Source organism: Embiotoca jacksoni, unplaced genomic scaffold (assembly GCF_022577435.1).
Source record: "Embiotoca jacksoni isolate LCO1_2020_lvr unplaced genomic scaffold, fEmbJac1.0.p SCAF_27, whole genome shotgun sequence".
Lineage (NCBI taxonomy): Eukaryota > Metazoa > Chordata > Actinopteri > Embiotocidae > Embiotoca > Embiotoca jacksoni.
This window is the reverse complement of record NW_027185378.1, coordinates 4,953,569-4,966,937: the sequence shown is the minus strand read 5'-3', so window position 1 is coordinate 4,966,937 and position 13,369 is coordinate 4,953,569. Positions and strand designations below refer to the sequence as shown.

The following is a 13,369-nucleotide window of genomic DNA, read 5'->3' as shown; positions in this document are numbered from 1 at the left end:
GCACCTTCTACGTCAGTCTATTGCAAATTACACGCAGTGTACCTCTTTACTCTTGGTTGTCCATAACGACAATACACCATGCAATCTCTGTCTGACGTTCTGCTGTTTAAACACGAATCAATATTATGTGTTCCTTTGTTTGATCTTTGCTCCTCACAGTAGCCTATCGACAAAGAAAGCACGTCACTTGAGCAAACATTTGAGCAGTTGACGTCTGGACATTGACATACATTTAGGTGCACGTTCTCCTCCAACTAATCAACATTTGAATTTCACTTTATCATTTGCGATATTGTTGCGTGTCGATGGACGCTACCTTTCCGACCACCCTCAGGCCATATTTAGGCAACACCTGGTTCTTGACATGTCAAACAGGTTCAGGAGAATTAGCTGAAAGACAACTCCTAATTTACAGCACATATGGCAGTCTTTTACTGTCTGTGGTGGAATTCCGCTATCCTGAAATCTCTTTGTGGCTTTGCAAGCAGGTGACTTCGTATATAAATAGGACTTATCCTGTAAAGTATGCCCCTTTTTGCTTCTGAGGACAACATCATGAAAAATCTATTAAAACTCATATCAGGCTGCAGTTTTAAGGCTGGAACGCATTGGTCAATAAAAGGTTGGGTTTTTTTTTTGTTGCACAAACTTCATACCTGCACAATTGTATTGCATCACAAAATAAATAGAGGGAAATAATTTGTGCATTTAGTCAATACGTGCTTTTTGATTATGTTCAATTCACATAACTGTCTTGAATGGAAATCTCATTTGCATTCCTAATTCCAGAACTTGAGTCCTCCTTGAGATAAAGACGTGGTTTTAAGATCAACCAACGACTAAAATATTTGCGTTACAACTTTTGCATGTAGAGCTATTTTCTGAGGGTGAAAACGGTTCCAGTTAACCTCCATCAAGTTTTGGAATTTTGTTCAAATTATAGGAGTTTTAAGTGAGATGTAAAAAACAAACAAACAAAAAAAAACAACCTCTGAACACCTTGTTTTGTTTGGGACACTTTTTTAAAGTTTTGAACCGACTTCTGAGTGCGTGTAAGTGTCTTGGCAGCCTGTGCACCTGTAGTTAAAAAAAAAAAGAAGAAAAGAGGGGAGGGTAGCGAGAGAAATCAACAAATGTCTGAGTTGGTGCCTCCTTCTGCTTGACTTTCTGGGCGGTTCCCCGTTTCTCCTCTTCTCTCGTCCACCCAATTCGATAAGGCAGTTTGTTTCACTGGCCGCGCACGTGGAGAGCGATCACCTACTGCGGCTGCGGTCCGACGCGCGTTTCGCCCCCCCAAACTTTCCCGAACTGCTTTTTGCACTATTAGGTCGCGGGTCCGATGCTGCCGGCAGCTGCGCGTCTCACTCTTCTTCTTCTTTTTGTTTTGTTTTGTTTTGTTTTCTCCCCTCAGCCCTCGCACGGAAAGAAGAAACATTTTTTTTGTAAGCCTTAAAAGATTTTCTGAGAATGAGCCCCGCATAACTTCGGGTATTGTTGTTATCCACCCCTTTCCTTTCTCTCTCTCTCTCTCTCTCTCTCGTCCCCCCCCCCGCCCCCCTCTTGTCCCGCGCACCGCACGTTGAGTCATTGTTCATAAGTATGGTAGATAAAGGCCCCTTGCTGACTTCTGCCATTATTTTTTACCTGTCCATTGGGGCAGCAATTTTTCAAGTCCTGGAGGAGCCCAATTGGAAGCGTGCTGCAAAGAAGTATAGTGCAGAGAAGGATAAAATACTTGCGGACTACCCTTGTCTGTCGAAAGGTGATTTGGACAGAATATTAGAGGTATGGACACGTCGTTAAATTGACAATTTTTCCCTTTTGAATTCCAGGAAATGGATCCCACTCACCGCATTGCCTGCGTCGGCTATTTCAGTCCGCATCACAGTGATTTCGAGGTGAATCACCTGACCTGTGTTTAATATGGTGCTGCAGGTTTTTTTTCTGCAGGGCTGACACATTAGGGTTTAATAATAAACCTCGGCTGGCTTTCACCAAACTTTAAAAAAAAAACTCCTGCAGGATGAGACGTTGTCAGTCCGCGGTTCATCTTTGTGCGGGTCAACACACCCACTGCTGGAGCCACCGGCCCCAAAGCCACGCCAATTGGCATGCAAGGCAATTCGTGAGTGCATGCCTGTGTAATTTATTGTATCTTTGGCGGGGTCCTAATGTCCATGACTCGTGCTGATAACTATTTTATTGTAGCTACAGTTTGTTTTTTCTGATGGAAACCTGACATTGTGTCTGGAGCAGTGATTGTGGTAGCTACGGGGGGGGGGGGGGGTTGCAACTTCAACCCTTAAAAAGCTGAAGTACATGGTGTTCCTCTGCCAATTTCTTGTCAATGTGGCAGTTTTTCAACCAGTACTAAAGCGGGTGCCATTGACCTCCTTGTTACTTCACTGTCAACATTGATTCAACCCTGCTGTGATTTTTTTTTTTTTTCCCTGTGTTTGACCCCATGACATGTTGTTTGTTCACTTACCTGGAATGTTAGCACTTTTGTGACCTTAATTATTTCCATTTGTCTGAGATGGATACCCTGCATGATTTTAACGTGGTGGTGGTGGAGGGAGGGAGGGAGGGGGGGGGGACAAATCTTTCACTATAGGAAGTGCGCTGAAAAGAAGCTTTTTGCAACATAACATGTCGGAAGAATCCCCTGCACTAAAAACACCGGCGATGGTTCACATCTGTCGAGACAAGATATCAGGTATTATTGCATTTTTTTTTTTTTTTTTTAATTTTGCATTTTGCACTTGCAAGTGTGACCAGAAACATGTCTGAACCTGTGCCCCCTTTTTGGGCCCAGTATTAGGGAGATTTATTATCTCCCCCATCCCCCTTTCCGCTTCCTTCTGCTTCTCCCTTTTGTGTTTGGGGGACCAATGAACCTCCCCCGTTCATGGCAACCTCTGTAACAGTCAAATACTCGCAATGGCTTAATCTGAATGGAGTTGGGGGAAGGATGGTTGAGAGGTTTTGGAAATGTCACTTTGGCAGTTGCCGTGGTAAACTGAGAAAGCGACAATATATTTTTTTAGTATTTAGTTGTTGTTGGTTTTTTTTATGGGACTCTTAGAGGCCACTCAACTGTAACTGAAACATGTCCTGCTTCTGTGGCCTCTCTGGGGGACAAAGGCAACATAATACCATCTGTCGGGTTTCAATGCACTTTCAAAAGATCTTTGCCGATAACGTTGCATGTTTGACATCTTTTTCCAGCTACACAGTTGCATTACTAGGACAGACTCGTAGCTCTTTTTCCCTCTGTTGCAGTTTGCCGAAACACCTGCTGCAAACGCGTTGGAGCTGATAAATTTACAACACATGGCCCTTAAGTTGCCTTTTATCAACCTCATTTGTGTTAGCAGCTGAGGTTCTATTACTTTTCCATTATGGAAACTTTGCTCAGCTTGTTAACAATTAAAATATATATAAGCAGTCTTAACAAGAGAAGGCGACACTCTTGTAAAAGTTTGTCTTTGTCTTAACATGGAGTTTACTATTAACTTTAGGACCCTTGAAGTGGTCACAGTTTACAGATTTGATTTTTATGGCCCATCAATGTTGGCTTTTGAGAAGCTGTTGTAAAAGTTCAGTAGAGGGGGGGTGGGGGGGTGGACATTATCTCCTGCAAATAAACATTCAACACTGAGCGACCCTAGTTGTCGCCTGAAGTGTGACCGCTGTGTTGTCCAGAAGCACTGCAGGAACAGGCAGCTTTACAGCGAGGCGCATACTACCAATACTTGAATTTATGTATGCACTGTGTATATTCATTATAAAAAAAATAGTGTGTGTTTTCACAGCTCCTTGTGAGTGTTGAGCCATTGCGGCGCCACAACAAGCCAATGTATCAATTACTTATAAAAATGGGTATTGCAAATTGTAAATTCTATTTTGAATGAACTACTTAGACAATTTAATGTGAGCAGTTGTCTTTATAATTTGCCTTTTAAAAGAGTATTTAACATGTAAAAGTCTATAATACATTCACTTTTCCATCGCATGACATATTGTTAGACGTGTTCAAGGTACGCATATACCACAACATGCTGCGTGTCATAAAATGCAGTAACGGTTATTATGATTTGAAACGGAATTTAGCTTTTAAAGTCACGTGTCACTTGTAATGGCTCGATCTGTAATGCAGTCTCTAAAGTTGCCTTTCCTCAGTGCCGCTTGTAAAAAATTTCAGAGGAGCAACATCGGGGTCATTTGATTTCACTCTCACGAAAGGCGCTCCGGTGGTCCGCATTGAGCGCGACTTTAAAGATCACGTTTGCGTGGCCAAGTGAGACGCATGCAAGCGCAGCACAACAGACCGCTGTCACATGTTTGAAGTGAAACATGCCTCTCAGGCAGAATTTAATAGCAGAAATGAATGAAGCAGCACGCTGTTTAAGGGGGACGGCTAACTTTGTCATGTGCCCGAGTTTCTGTCTGGGGATCGCTTCCTTGAAATAGACAAGAGTGTTTCTTCCCCTTTAGAAAGTGTAATGAAGGGGGGGGGGGATGAATCACACCGAAGTCATGTAAGGCAGAAATGACGAGGGTTAAGGCAAATCTAATTATAATTTGATTTTACAGCTAACTGGGATGGCTACATGTACCGTGTGTTGTCGATACGTTGGCGAGTTAACGTAGAAGTCGGTAGCGTAGACAGGTTGCAACCGTTCAGCAGCCTTCTGCAGATTAGCCTGGTGAGCTGTTAACCTGCAACAACCCAATCCAGTTCCCCCCCCCGAGTTTAAATCACCTAAAAGTTAATCAACTCAAAAAGAAATGAGAGAATAAAGAACAATGCCAATATGTGTTTTTCAATAAAGCCGGTCTCATTTTAATGCAGTATTAAGAGCCTAGTTAAACGCAACCACTCACACTGTTAATGGTGTAATAGTCGCTGCTCAACAGATGTAGGATGTAACACTTCTTTTACTTTTACTGCTTGCTCCTTTTATGTATTCATCAAATCCACCAAAAAGCTGTGCTCAAATTTGTCTGGACTTTTTCTTGATGACATCAGTTTCTTTTATTCATGTTAATTTGTGAAAATATGTTTTGTGCGTTGCAAAAAAATCGCACAGTCGGCATCCCCCCAACTTGTCCGGTTTTCAATCTCTTGCAGAGTTTGTTTCCTTACTTTGTGTTTGATTTTTGATTTTTTTTTTTTTTTTTTTTTTTTTGGACCGGTGCAGACAGTCAAATATCAGTATTGTTTGCACAGATGCACTGTTAGCACCCCGTCAGGCTCAGTATCAGAAATCAATACATAACGACATGGAAGAGCTGGAGTGACTTCATTGTTTGTAACTCGGTCAATCCTGCACTTGAGCAGCTGTTCCCATATTGTGGTGGAAGTGGAAAAATACTGAGGAACTGGAGCAGCATGCTCCGCTGCCAGCTGTCTGATAACAGTTAGTTTGTCATTGTGGTTTTTACTGTTCTTTTAGTTATCAGAGTGTGGCAGACTCATAAAACCTGCAGTTTGGCAATGATATTCAGTTCTACAAAAGTAAAGGAATTTTTTTTATGAGTACTGTGACATGGACTCTGTTTGACTGTGGGAATATGTGTGATGTGTGCTGTAGTTAGGATGCTTTTTTTATGGCACCATATCGTAATTGTATTTAAGAGGCAAAGATTGTTCGTCGCTTAACAGTGGGTGTGTGTTTCCCCATAAATGATTACTATAACAAGTTTGTTTCAGAGGAAATAGAGAGTCCCGGCCTCCAAAAAACAACAGCCACGTAATATACTGCTTGCATAGAATGCCAGCAGCTTATTACTGCCCACAGCTTCATTTTAACACAAGGCAAACAGTGGTATACATGCCAACAATCTAATGATGTCTATATGATGTGTTTTTCCTTGTTCGGAGGAAGTGGGCGGGTGGATGGTTCGATACAACAGCAGACTTGGGTGCAGGAGGAAAAAAAAAAAAAAAAAGTATCCTTACTCCTGCTGCTATAGCACTTAATAGGGTGTTCACTTTTGTAAAAGCAAGGATTTGTTGATTCCATAAATATTATAGTGCTCCAATAATGCAGTGTGGTGAAGTTCATCATAACACTTCTGTTATTTTCCCTCTTTATTTGATTCATCAGGCTCTGGGTGTGCCACTTTACAAAATGCCAGTTTGCTTACAATCATTTTTGGACAGATTTATGACAAAAAGTGGAGTTGTTTTGTTTTTTTCAACAAAAAAAAATATTTTCCAGAACTAACTATGAGTTTACAGACGGATCATATTCATTTCATCCAGTCCAGTTATTCCATAAACGTTATAGTAAGAGTACATCCATGTTGGTAGTTGTTTCAAATTCAGTTATGTCCAGTGGTCAGGCACGTGACAAAGCCAGTTTAACAACTTCCTCATGAGCCGGTTTGGGCTCACTTTGCTAATAATTGTCTTTTATCTTTCTTCACCAGTGCTTGTGCTGTTCACCCTGTTCTTAGGGTCATTTGTGACCTGAGGCGACCATAAGTTCACCAGTGACTGACCTTTTATCCTTTTTAAGGACCATTTGCATTGCCGAGTGTGTCCGGTGACTCTATGGAGACCATGTTTTCCCTGGTTACCACTTGTCCAGCTTGTGTAGATGAGAGTTGAAGAGAAGATATTTACAGATTTGCATGAACATGTGTTTGAATGGTCGTGTATTGGGGAAGCTTGCACTGAAGGTGCGCTGCTCAAACTTGCACTGTGCCTTCATTGTATTCCCGTGAATCAGCGGTTTTGGACGTGTCAAACTTCAGCTGTTTTCGTCTGGCAGACAGACTGTGAACGTGTTCAGATCACCCTTATTAGGCTAGAATAAGGTGCAGGGCTGAATACACACAGACACCACAAACCCGGTACGTATTTAAACATCTGTGTCCCACAGAGCAAAGAAACCTCAAATAGAAATAATATGATTTGAAATATCTACGTCAAAGTTATGTAACTTTGCAGCTGTGTTATCATAAACGGCTCATCACTTTCCGTCAGTATTGCCCAAGCTACCAGAGAAGCCTTTTTTCCAAGGAAGTGTTTTCATTCTTTGTACAAAACCAGATTTATTATAAGGCCAAAAAAACACATCATACTAATAAGGTGTGTGCGTGTGCGTGTGTGTCAGAGGTAACTGGTTTTACACTGTTGGAGGGTAAATAGAGCCAGACATTTCAGATTTTTGCTGATAGACTGCTATATCTCCCAGGTGTTCACTGTTTACCCCCGGTCCTCAATTATGTACTTGTTGGGTGTAAAAGGTTCCTGTCATCAGTTTAATCCAAATAGGATTTTTAGCCTGAACATGGTCATTAGGTAGTTTACCCCATGCATAAAAAATGTAAGCAGTCATCGTAGATGCTGTCGTATGGGCCGGCAGAAGTGCGTAAGCAAACGGCACACGATTGAGGTTTTTTTTCCCTCTTTAATTTCTAGTCATGGATTGAACACAAACTTGGTCATCACTGCTGTCATCCTGCAGCCAAACAGTCCAACTGAGGAGCTGTGTTGTTTCAGAAGACAAAAGAATGGCCTTCCCCTTGTTCTGGTAATTACAGAGCAGACCTGTCACAGACCTATTATTATTAAAGAACCAAGCATCTTCCAGTACTTTGGGGCTTATGTGAATTTTGCCAAAGCCTGCACATTTGCCCTCCCCCCCCACCCTCCCCTGGAAGCACACTGGGAGAAAAGAGTGTGGGCTAACGCATTGTCCCGGCACACATGGCCGGGTGTTTGCTAATTCCCAAGAGGGGGAATTGTTTATTTGTGGCTGCTCAAGGACACGTATGGTTGGAAATGATTGATTAAGCATTTTCTGTCCCCTCCTTTGGATTTCAAAACGTCGTTACAATAGTGAAATGATGCATGTCATGCTCAAGGTGGTCAAGCAGTTTAGTTTTCTTCTGGTATTGTTCATATTCAGTGAAACTTTGGATCTCGGGAAAAGAAAAGCAAGCATAACGCAGAGAAACCATTTTAGAACAACCTGTCTTATTTAATCCAATGCCTCATCATATGATTATGTAATAGTTCTTTGGGGTTGTAGCACTTGCCTTCCTGTTTCTCTATCAAAGTAAGCAATGGTTGGAACCATAAAGCCATCAGGTTAAAGGCGACTCTCCAGGGTGCCTGAGTGTCATTTCAGCTCATCAGTGCTACCGAAGATACCATCTCACAGGAAGGATGTGGTGGAAAAAAATTAAGCTTGCACATGAATACTTGCTGTACTCCTTGTGCTTGGCTCATTTGACTCTTTTATAACTGTTGCTCTATATTTGTCATTAAAGTGAACTCCAGCCTTTTTTTTTATATTTACAGTTTTTACATAATGTTTTTCTCAGGCGGTGTCAGATGCTGCAGGCCAAGGGGTCACCATAACTGGCAGCAAGACATTCAACAACTGGAACTGGCCAAATGCTGTCATCTTTGCCGCCACAGTTATCACTACTATCGGTAAGTGCTTTTAGAGGTTTAGGAGATCTAGTTTTAAGATGAGAAAAACACTTTTTTTTCTTTTTTCTTTTTTTATGTAAAGGGAAATTGAAATTAAGTCTGTTACTGCAGTGGGAAAAATAAGCACTTAGCTGTCAGTTGGCATGATTTTTTTTTTTTTAGTTACCCAATATCTCCAAGTCAAAGTGACAGGTCTTGTGGACTAAAATTGTTTCAACTATGCTACTTAAACTTAATACTTTGTTTCTATTTTCAATTTCTAAAGGATATGGGAACATCGCCCCGAAAACTTCGGAAGGTCGCGTGTTTTGCATCTTCTATGGGCTGTTTGGTGTGCCTTTATGTCTCACCTGGATCAGTGAGCTAGGGAAGTTCTTTGGTGGCAGAGCCAAGCACCTGGGCCAGTATTTAACCAAGAAAGGATTTTCACTGGTAAGCCAAAAAAAAATGTTGTATGTTAAAAGTACCTGCAACATTTTGTTAACCTGAAGTAATTCTTTCTTTCTTTTTCTTTTGCAGAGAAAAGCTCAATTTACCTGCACAGCGATTTTTCTCCTGTGGGGTGTGCTGGTCCATTTAGTCCTGCCACCTTTTGTGTTTATGTCTCAGGAGGGTTGGACATATATTGAAGGCTTGTACTTCTCATTTGTCACCTTAACCACAATTGGTTTCGGGGATTTGGTAGCAGGTAAGCTGAGAAATAAATTCTTTTAGTTTATAAACTTAAGCCAGATAATGTGATTTCCTAGAACATATCACATTTTCAACACTTAAGTATCTTAATCCGGTGCAGAACTTCGGATTCAAATTACTTACAATTTTCTTTGTCCCTGCAGGTGTGGAACCCACTAAAGAATATCCAACTCTGTATCGTTACTTTGTGGAAGTGTGGATTTATCTGGGGTTGGCCTGGCTTTCTTTGTTCTTCAACTGGAAAGTGCGGATGGTGGTTGAAGCCCACAAGGCACTGAAGAAACGCCGCAAGCTGCGCAAGCTGTCTCTAGATGAGCTCCGGCACTACAAGGAGTCTCACAAAGCTGCCCTTCGTTCGCCACCCACTCCTAACGATGTCAACATTTTCAGCTTCTTGTCCAAGAAGCAAGAAGGCTACAATGACTTGATAAAGCAGATTGGCACCAAAAAAGACAGCAGAACCAGTTGCGGCAACGGCAACACCATCAGTAAGTCCAAAGACATTGCTCGCTCCAAGAGTTGCAATGACGCTCCCATGTTTAATGGCCACACCATCCTGAGCCTGGACCGCTCACCCCCGCCAAAAGAGACGCTACAGTTTCAGCGACCGCGTCACTGTTGCTTTTTCAAAGTCCAAGAATTACCTCCTGGGCTCGGACAATGGTTTACTGCTAACAGAAGACCATGTAGAAGGTGATCTAGAACCCGACCAGGACCAAATGTATGAGAACCAACTTGACAAGGACATCGACGTCGAGGACGGAGGAGCGGTGGATTGTGGAGCAGGTTGTCGAAGGAAATGGGACTCTAAAGAGTACCATCCTCTAACATTCCAAAATGCAAACATTACTTTTATTGACGAAGAAAACTTTCTCAGCAATAACCTGGAGGAGTTAGAGGAGGAAGAGGAGGATGGTAATGATGATGATGATTCTTCTAAAACAAAACTATCCATTACTACATGCGATGAAAACATGGAAATGAACTCCAAGGATGAGCAGAGTTCTGAATCTGAAGGGTCGGTTTTCACTAGTGATGATTCAGAACACACCCACTCCTATGAGAAACTTGTAGAGGAATATGCAAAAGAGGACAATACAGAATCTTGAGAAATTGAAGTTGCAATTGGAGAGTATACGAATTGTAATGTGAACCATTTAAAAGGACATGAAAAGTCCCAACGCACGTTGAGGGTCCGATACTGAGCCAAGATCAAATTTCAGATCAATGCTCTGTTAAAAAAACATCCCTCATTTTTAGACTTGTGCTTCCTATAAACTCTTGATCAAATTACCTTCATCTTGCTGTTTATAGACTTGCAGAGCATCACATGTAACCCTGAATACTGCTCAATTTGTCGCTATTTTTATACGGTTTGAAAAACTAATATGCCCCATTTTTTTTTGTAATGTCCAAACAAAGAACTATTGTCTGAGTGATACTTTTTTTTTCTACTCAGAAATTCTATGGGGAAACATATTTAATTCCCCATAGATGTGTCTATTTATATTCACCATATTGGTGTTTTTAATAATATTTATTAAAGTGAAGGACATGGTAGCATTTATATAACGGCTACATGGGTTTATGCGTCTGCAATTGCACGATTTCACCAAATGAGGACAGATCAAAGTCCATTTCAGCGCAGATTGTCCTTTTTAAAACCTGAGCCAAACATGTGTCTTAAAGAAATGAAGGGGATTCTTTTTGTCATTTGGTTAACTTGTCTTAAATCACCATTTATTTTGCCTTTTTAAGCAACAAAATTGTGACTGCGATAGAGATCCTCTGTGATGCTTATTCAACATCTGAGTCTTTAGACCTCCGGAGAGTAAACGTAACTGTCACTCTGAACTGAGTCAAATTTTTTTGTTTGTTTTTGTGCAGATCTGTTCCAAACATTTTTTTTTTTTTTGGATTGCTGTATGTATTGTGACATACAGCAGACACCTCTCCGCAATACACTCAAACTGGTTTTGTGAACACATTTCTTACAGTTCTGTTTTGCTGCTGACTGCGTCCCAGTTGTCAGATTGATGACTTCGGCCCTTTGCGATGTCGGTGCGTAATGAGAAAGAACCTTTTTCACAGCAACAACATTCTTACTCTCTGTCTCTTTAGCGCCATTTCACTTGATTGTGTTTGCCATGTAAATATTGGCTGAAAGCCCATCAGCAGCCACAAACACGGCTGTGCTCAGGACACGGCCTTGCTACTCGTGTTTGCCAACGGGCGGGGGGGGAGTGGGGGCTCGGCTCGGCTCGGCCCAGCTCGGCGTGAATGGCTGAAGTACCGCTTATGACAGGCCTCCAAAGATAACTTGTTGCAGATCAATACTCTTGATGTATTTTTCAGTCATGAGACCCAGTCGGTGGTATTGGTGCTTTTAACTGTCCAGTACTGTTTCCCCATTTGTTTGATATGAACACAAAGCTGTAATCTTGTGATGTCCAAAGCTCTTTAAGCTTGTGTTTGAAATACTGCTAACCCACTGCCTTTTGCACACATTAACTTGCGCACAAAAACTTGAAAACAGTGTTACTTTGAATGGTAAAAATGGCAGTGATACAGTATCACATAGCAAGATCTACTTTGAATTTCAACCAATTGTCTCATTCAAATTCAGTAACTTTGAATATTATACTTTTAATGTTGTCCAGTTTTTGTATGGTCTTTTTTTTTTTTTTTTTTTTTGGTGAACACAAAATGCCCATTCAGATTCTTAATTCTGCTTTACACATGACTGGTGTTATGTGAATAACCTTAAATCCATTGCAAGGCAGAGCATATACAATACGATGTGACTCTGAAATGGTATCTTTTCAATGGTGGTTTGATTTTTTTTTCTTTGTTTTTTTTTCTTCCTCTTTTGTATTTCATCACAAGGCCACCTTTTTAGAGTACTTGAACAATCTGTCCCATTTCCACTGGGTTCCCTGGATGCATTCGTGCAGCATTGTTATGCAGCCATGGTACTTGTGTGGGTTGAATTTCAAGTGTGTTTTTAGAAAATTGACTAAGAACAGGTTAGATGAGTTTAAACCATTGTCCATTGTTTTCCTCTTAATGTCGCTCCATTGTGTAAAAACTCCAGTATAGTTGTTTTGTATAGTTTTAAATGTCTTTTTTTATGATTAAATTATTCATGTTTGTAAAAGTTTGTATATGATTTCCAAACAAAACTGTATATATCCTGTAAAATAAACATTAAATACAACTTTATTTTGTGTGATTATTTCACTATTGTATTAAAGAGGTGCCTCTGAACATTTTACACATGAAAGTTTCTCAGTGCTGTCATTTTTTTTTCTGTGGCTTTGGAGCAAATGTTTGAAGAATGGCACTGTAGCTTGGACTTGCCATTTCTTTTAGCCAGAGTGGCTCTGAGGATGGCAACAAATACTCTCATTTGGCTCAGATGGCTCCTCACTTGGATCTAATCCTCGTGTTTTAGCTCTTCTCAGTGGATGTCAGAAACATTTGCAAAATTGGAAGAATTATATTTACCGAACAGGAATGCTCCCCCCTCAGTGTTCCCCCACGTTTTGTCAATGCAAAGCATCTTAACTGTGTACAAAAGAGCTCCTGCTGCCTGTTGACTGCAGCTCCCACAATTAATAATTAGTGTCAGAATACGAATGGTGGAAACGACACAAAGACAATTACATTTTGTTTAGTAAAAGATGCTAAGGAGCAACAAAAACAGCTATAGATTACAATCTACTGTAAACTAAATAGTCTAGGATAGACCATCATTAGGAAGTTAATATTATGGGATTTGTGGCTTCTTATTGGACTGTGCATCTTTCCTCAGTCAACCAAGATGAATGACTAAATGACTTGAATAGCAAATAGTATTTGAGCCACCGCTGGTACTTCCATTATTGTTTCTACAGATCTGCTCTACACTATTCATCATTAGATGCTGTTGATATTACAGAAAAGCTGTCTTCACAATTTCCTGGCGGTTCCTTTTTATTGCCTTATCAGTAAAAGCAGTAAACAAATTCCGACCATAGTAGTGTTGCTATCTGGTTAAAAAATCTCTGGGAAAGGTAGGACCAGATATTTGCCTAATTGAGGCACTAAATGTACCTAAAACAACCTGTTGTTTTTACCCAACATGCATCTTTGTTTTATTTTCTTTTACTAAAATGTGTATATGTATGTGTTACAGAATTTGAATTTGACCTTAGTGGTTATTCAGTGTCGGCAGGTTCT

General features: G+C 40.8%; 1 protein-coding gene across 1 annotated transcript; it reads left to right on the top strand.

The window, feature by feature from the left end:
• The first annotated feature begins 1,250 nt into the window (after positions 1–1,250).
• kcnk5a (potassium channel, subfamily K, member 5a) lies at positions 1,251–12,359 on the top strand. Its single transcript, XM_069160968.1, is given in 6 exon segments — positions 1,251–1,785; positions 8,344–8,455; positions 8,721–8,887; positions 8,975–9,143; positions 9,292–9,722; positions 9,724–12,359. Coding segments are annotated over 6 exon segments (1,599 nt in total). The 5' UTR covers positions 1,251–1,599; the 3' UTR covers positions 10,258–12,359.
• The last annotated feature ends 1,010 nt before the right edge of the window (positions 12,360–13,369 follow it).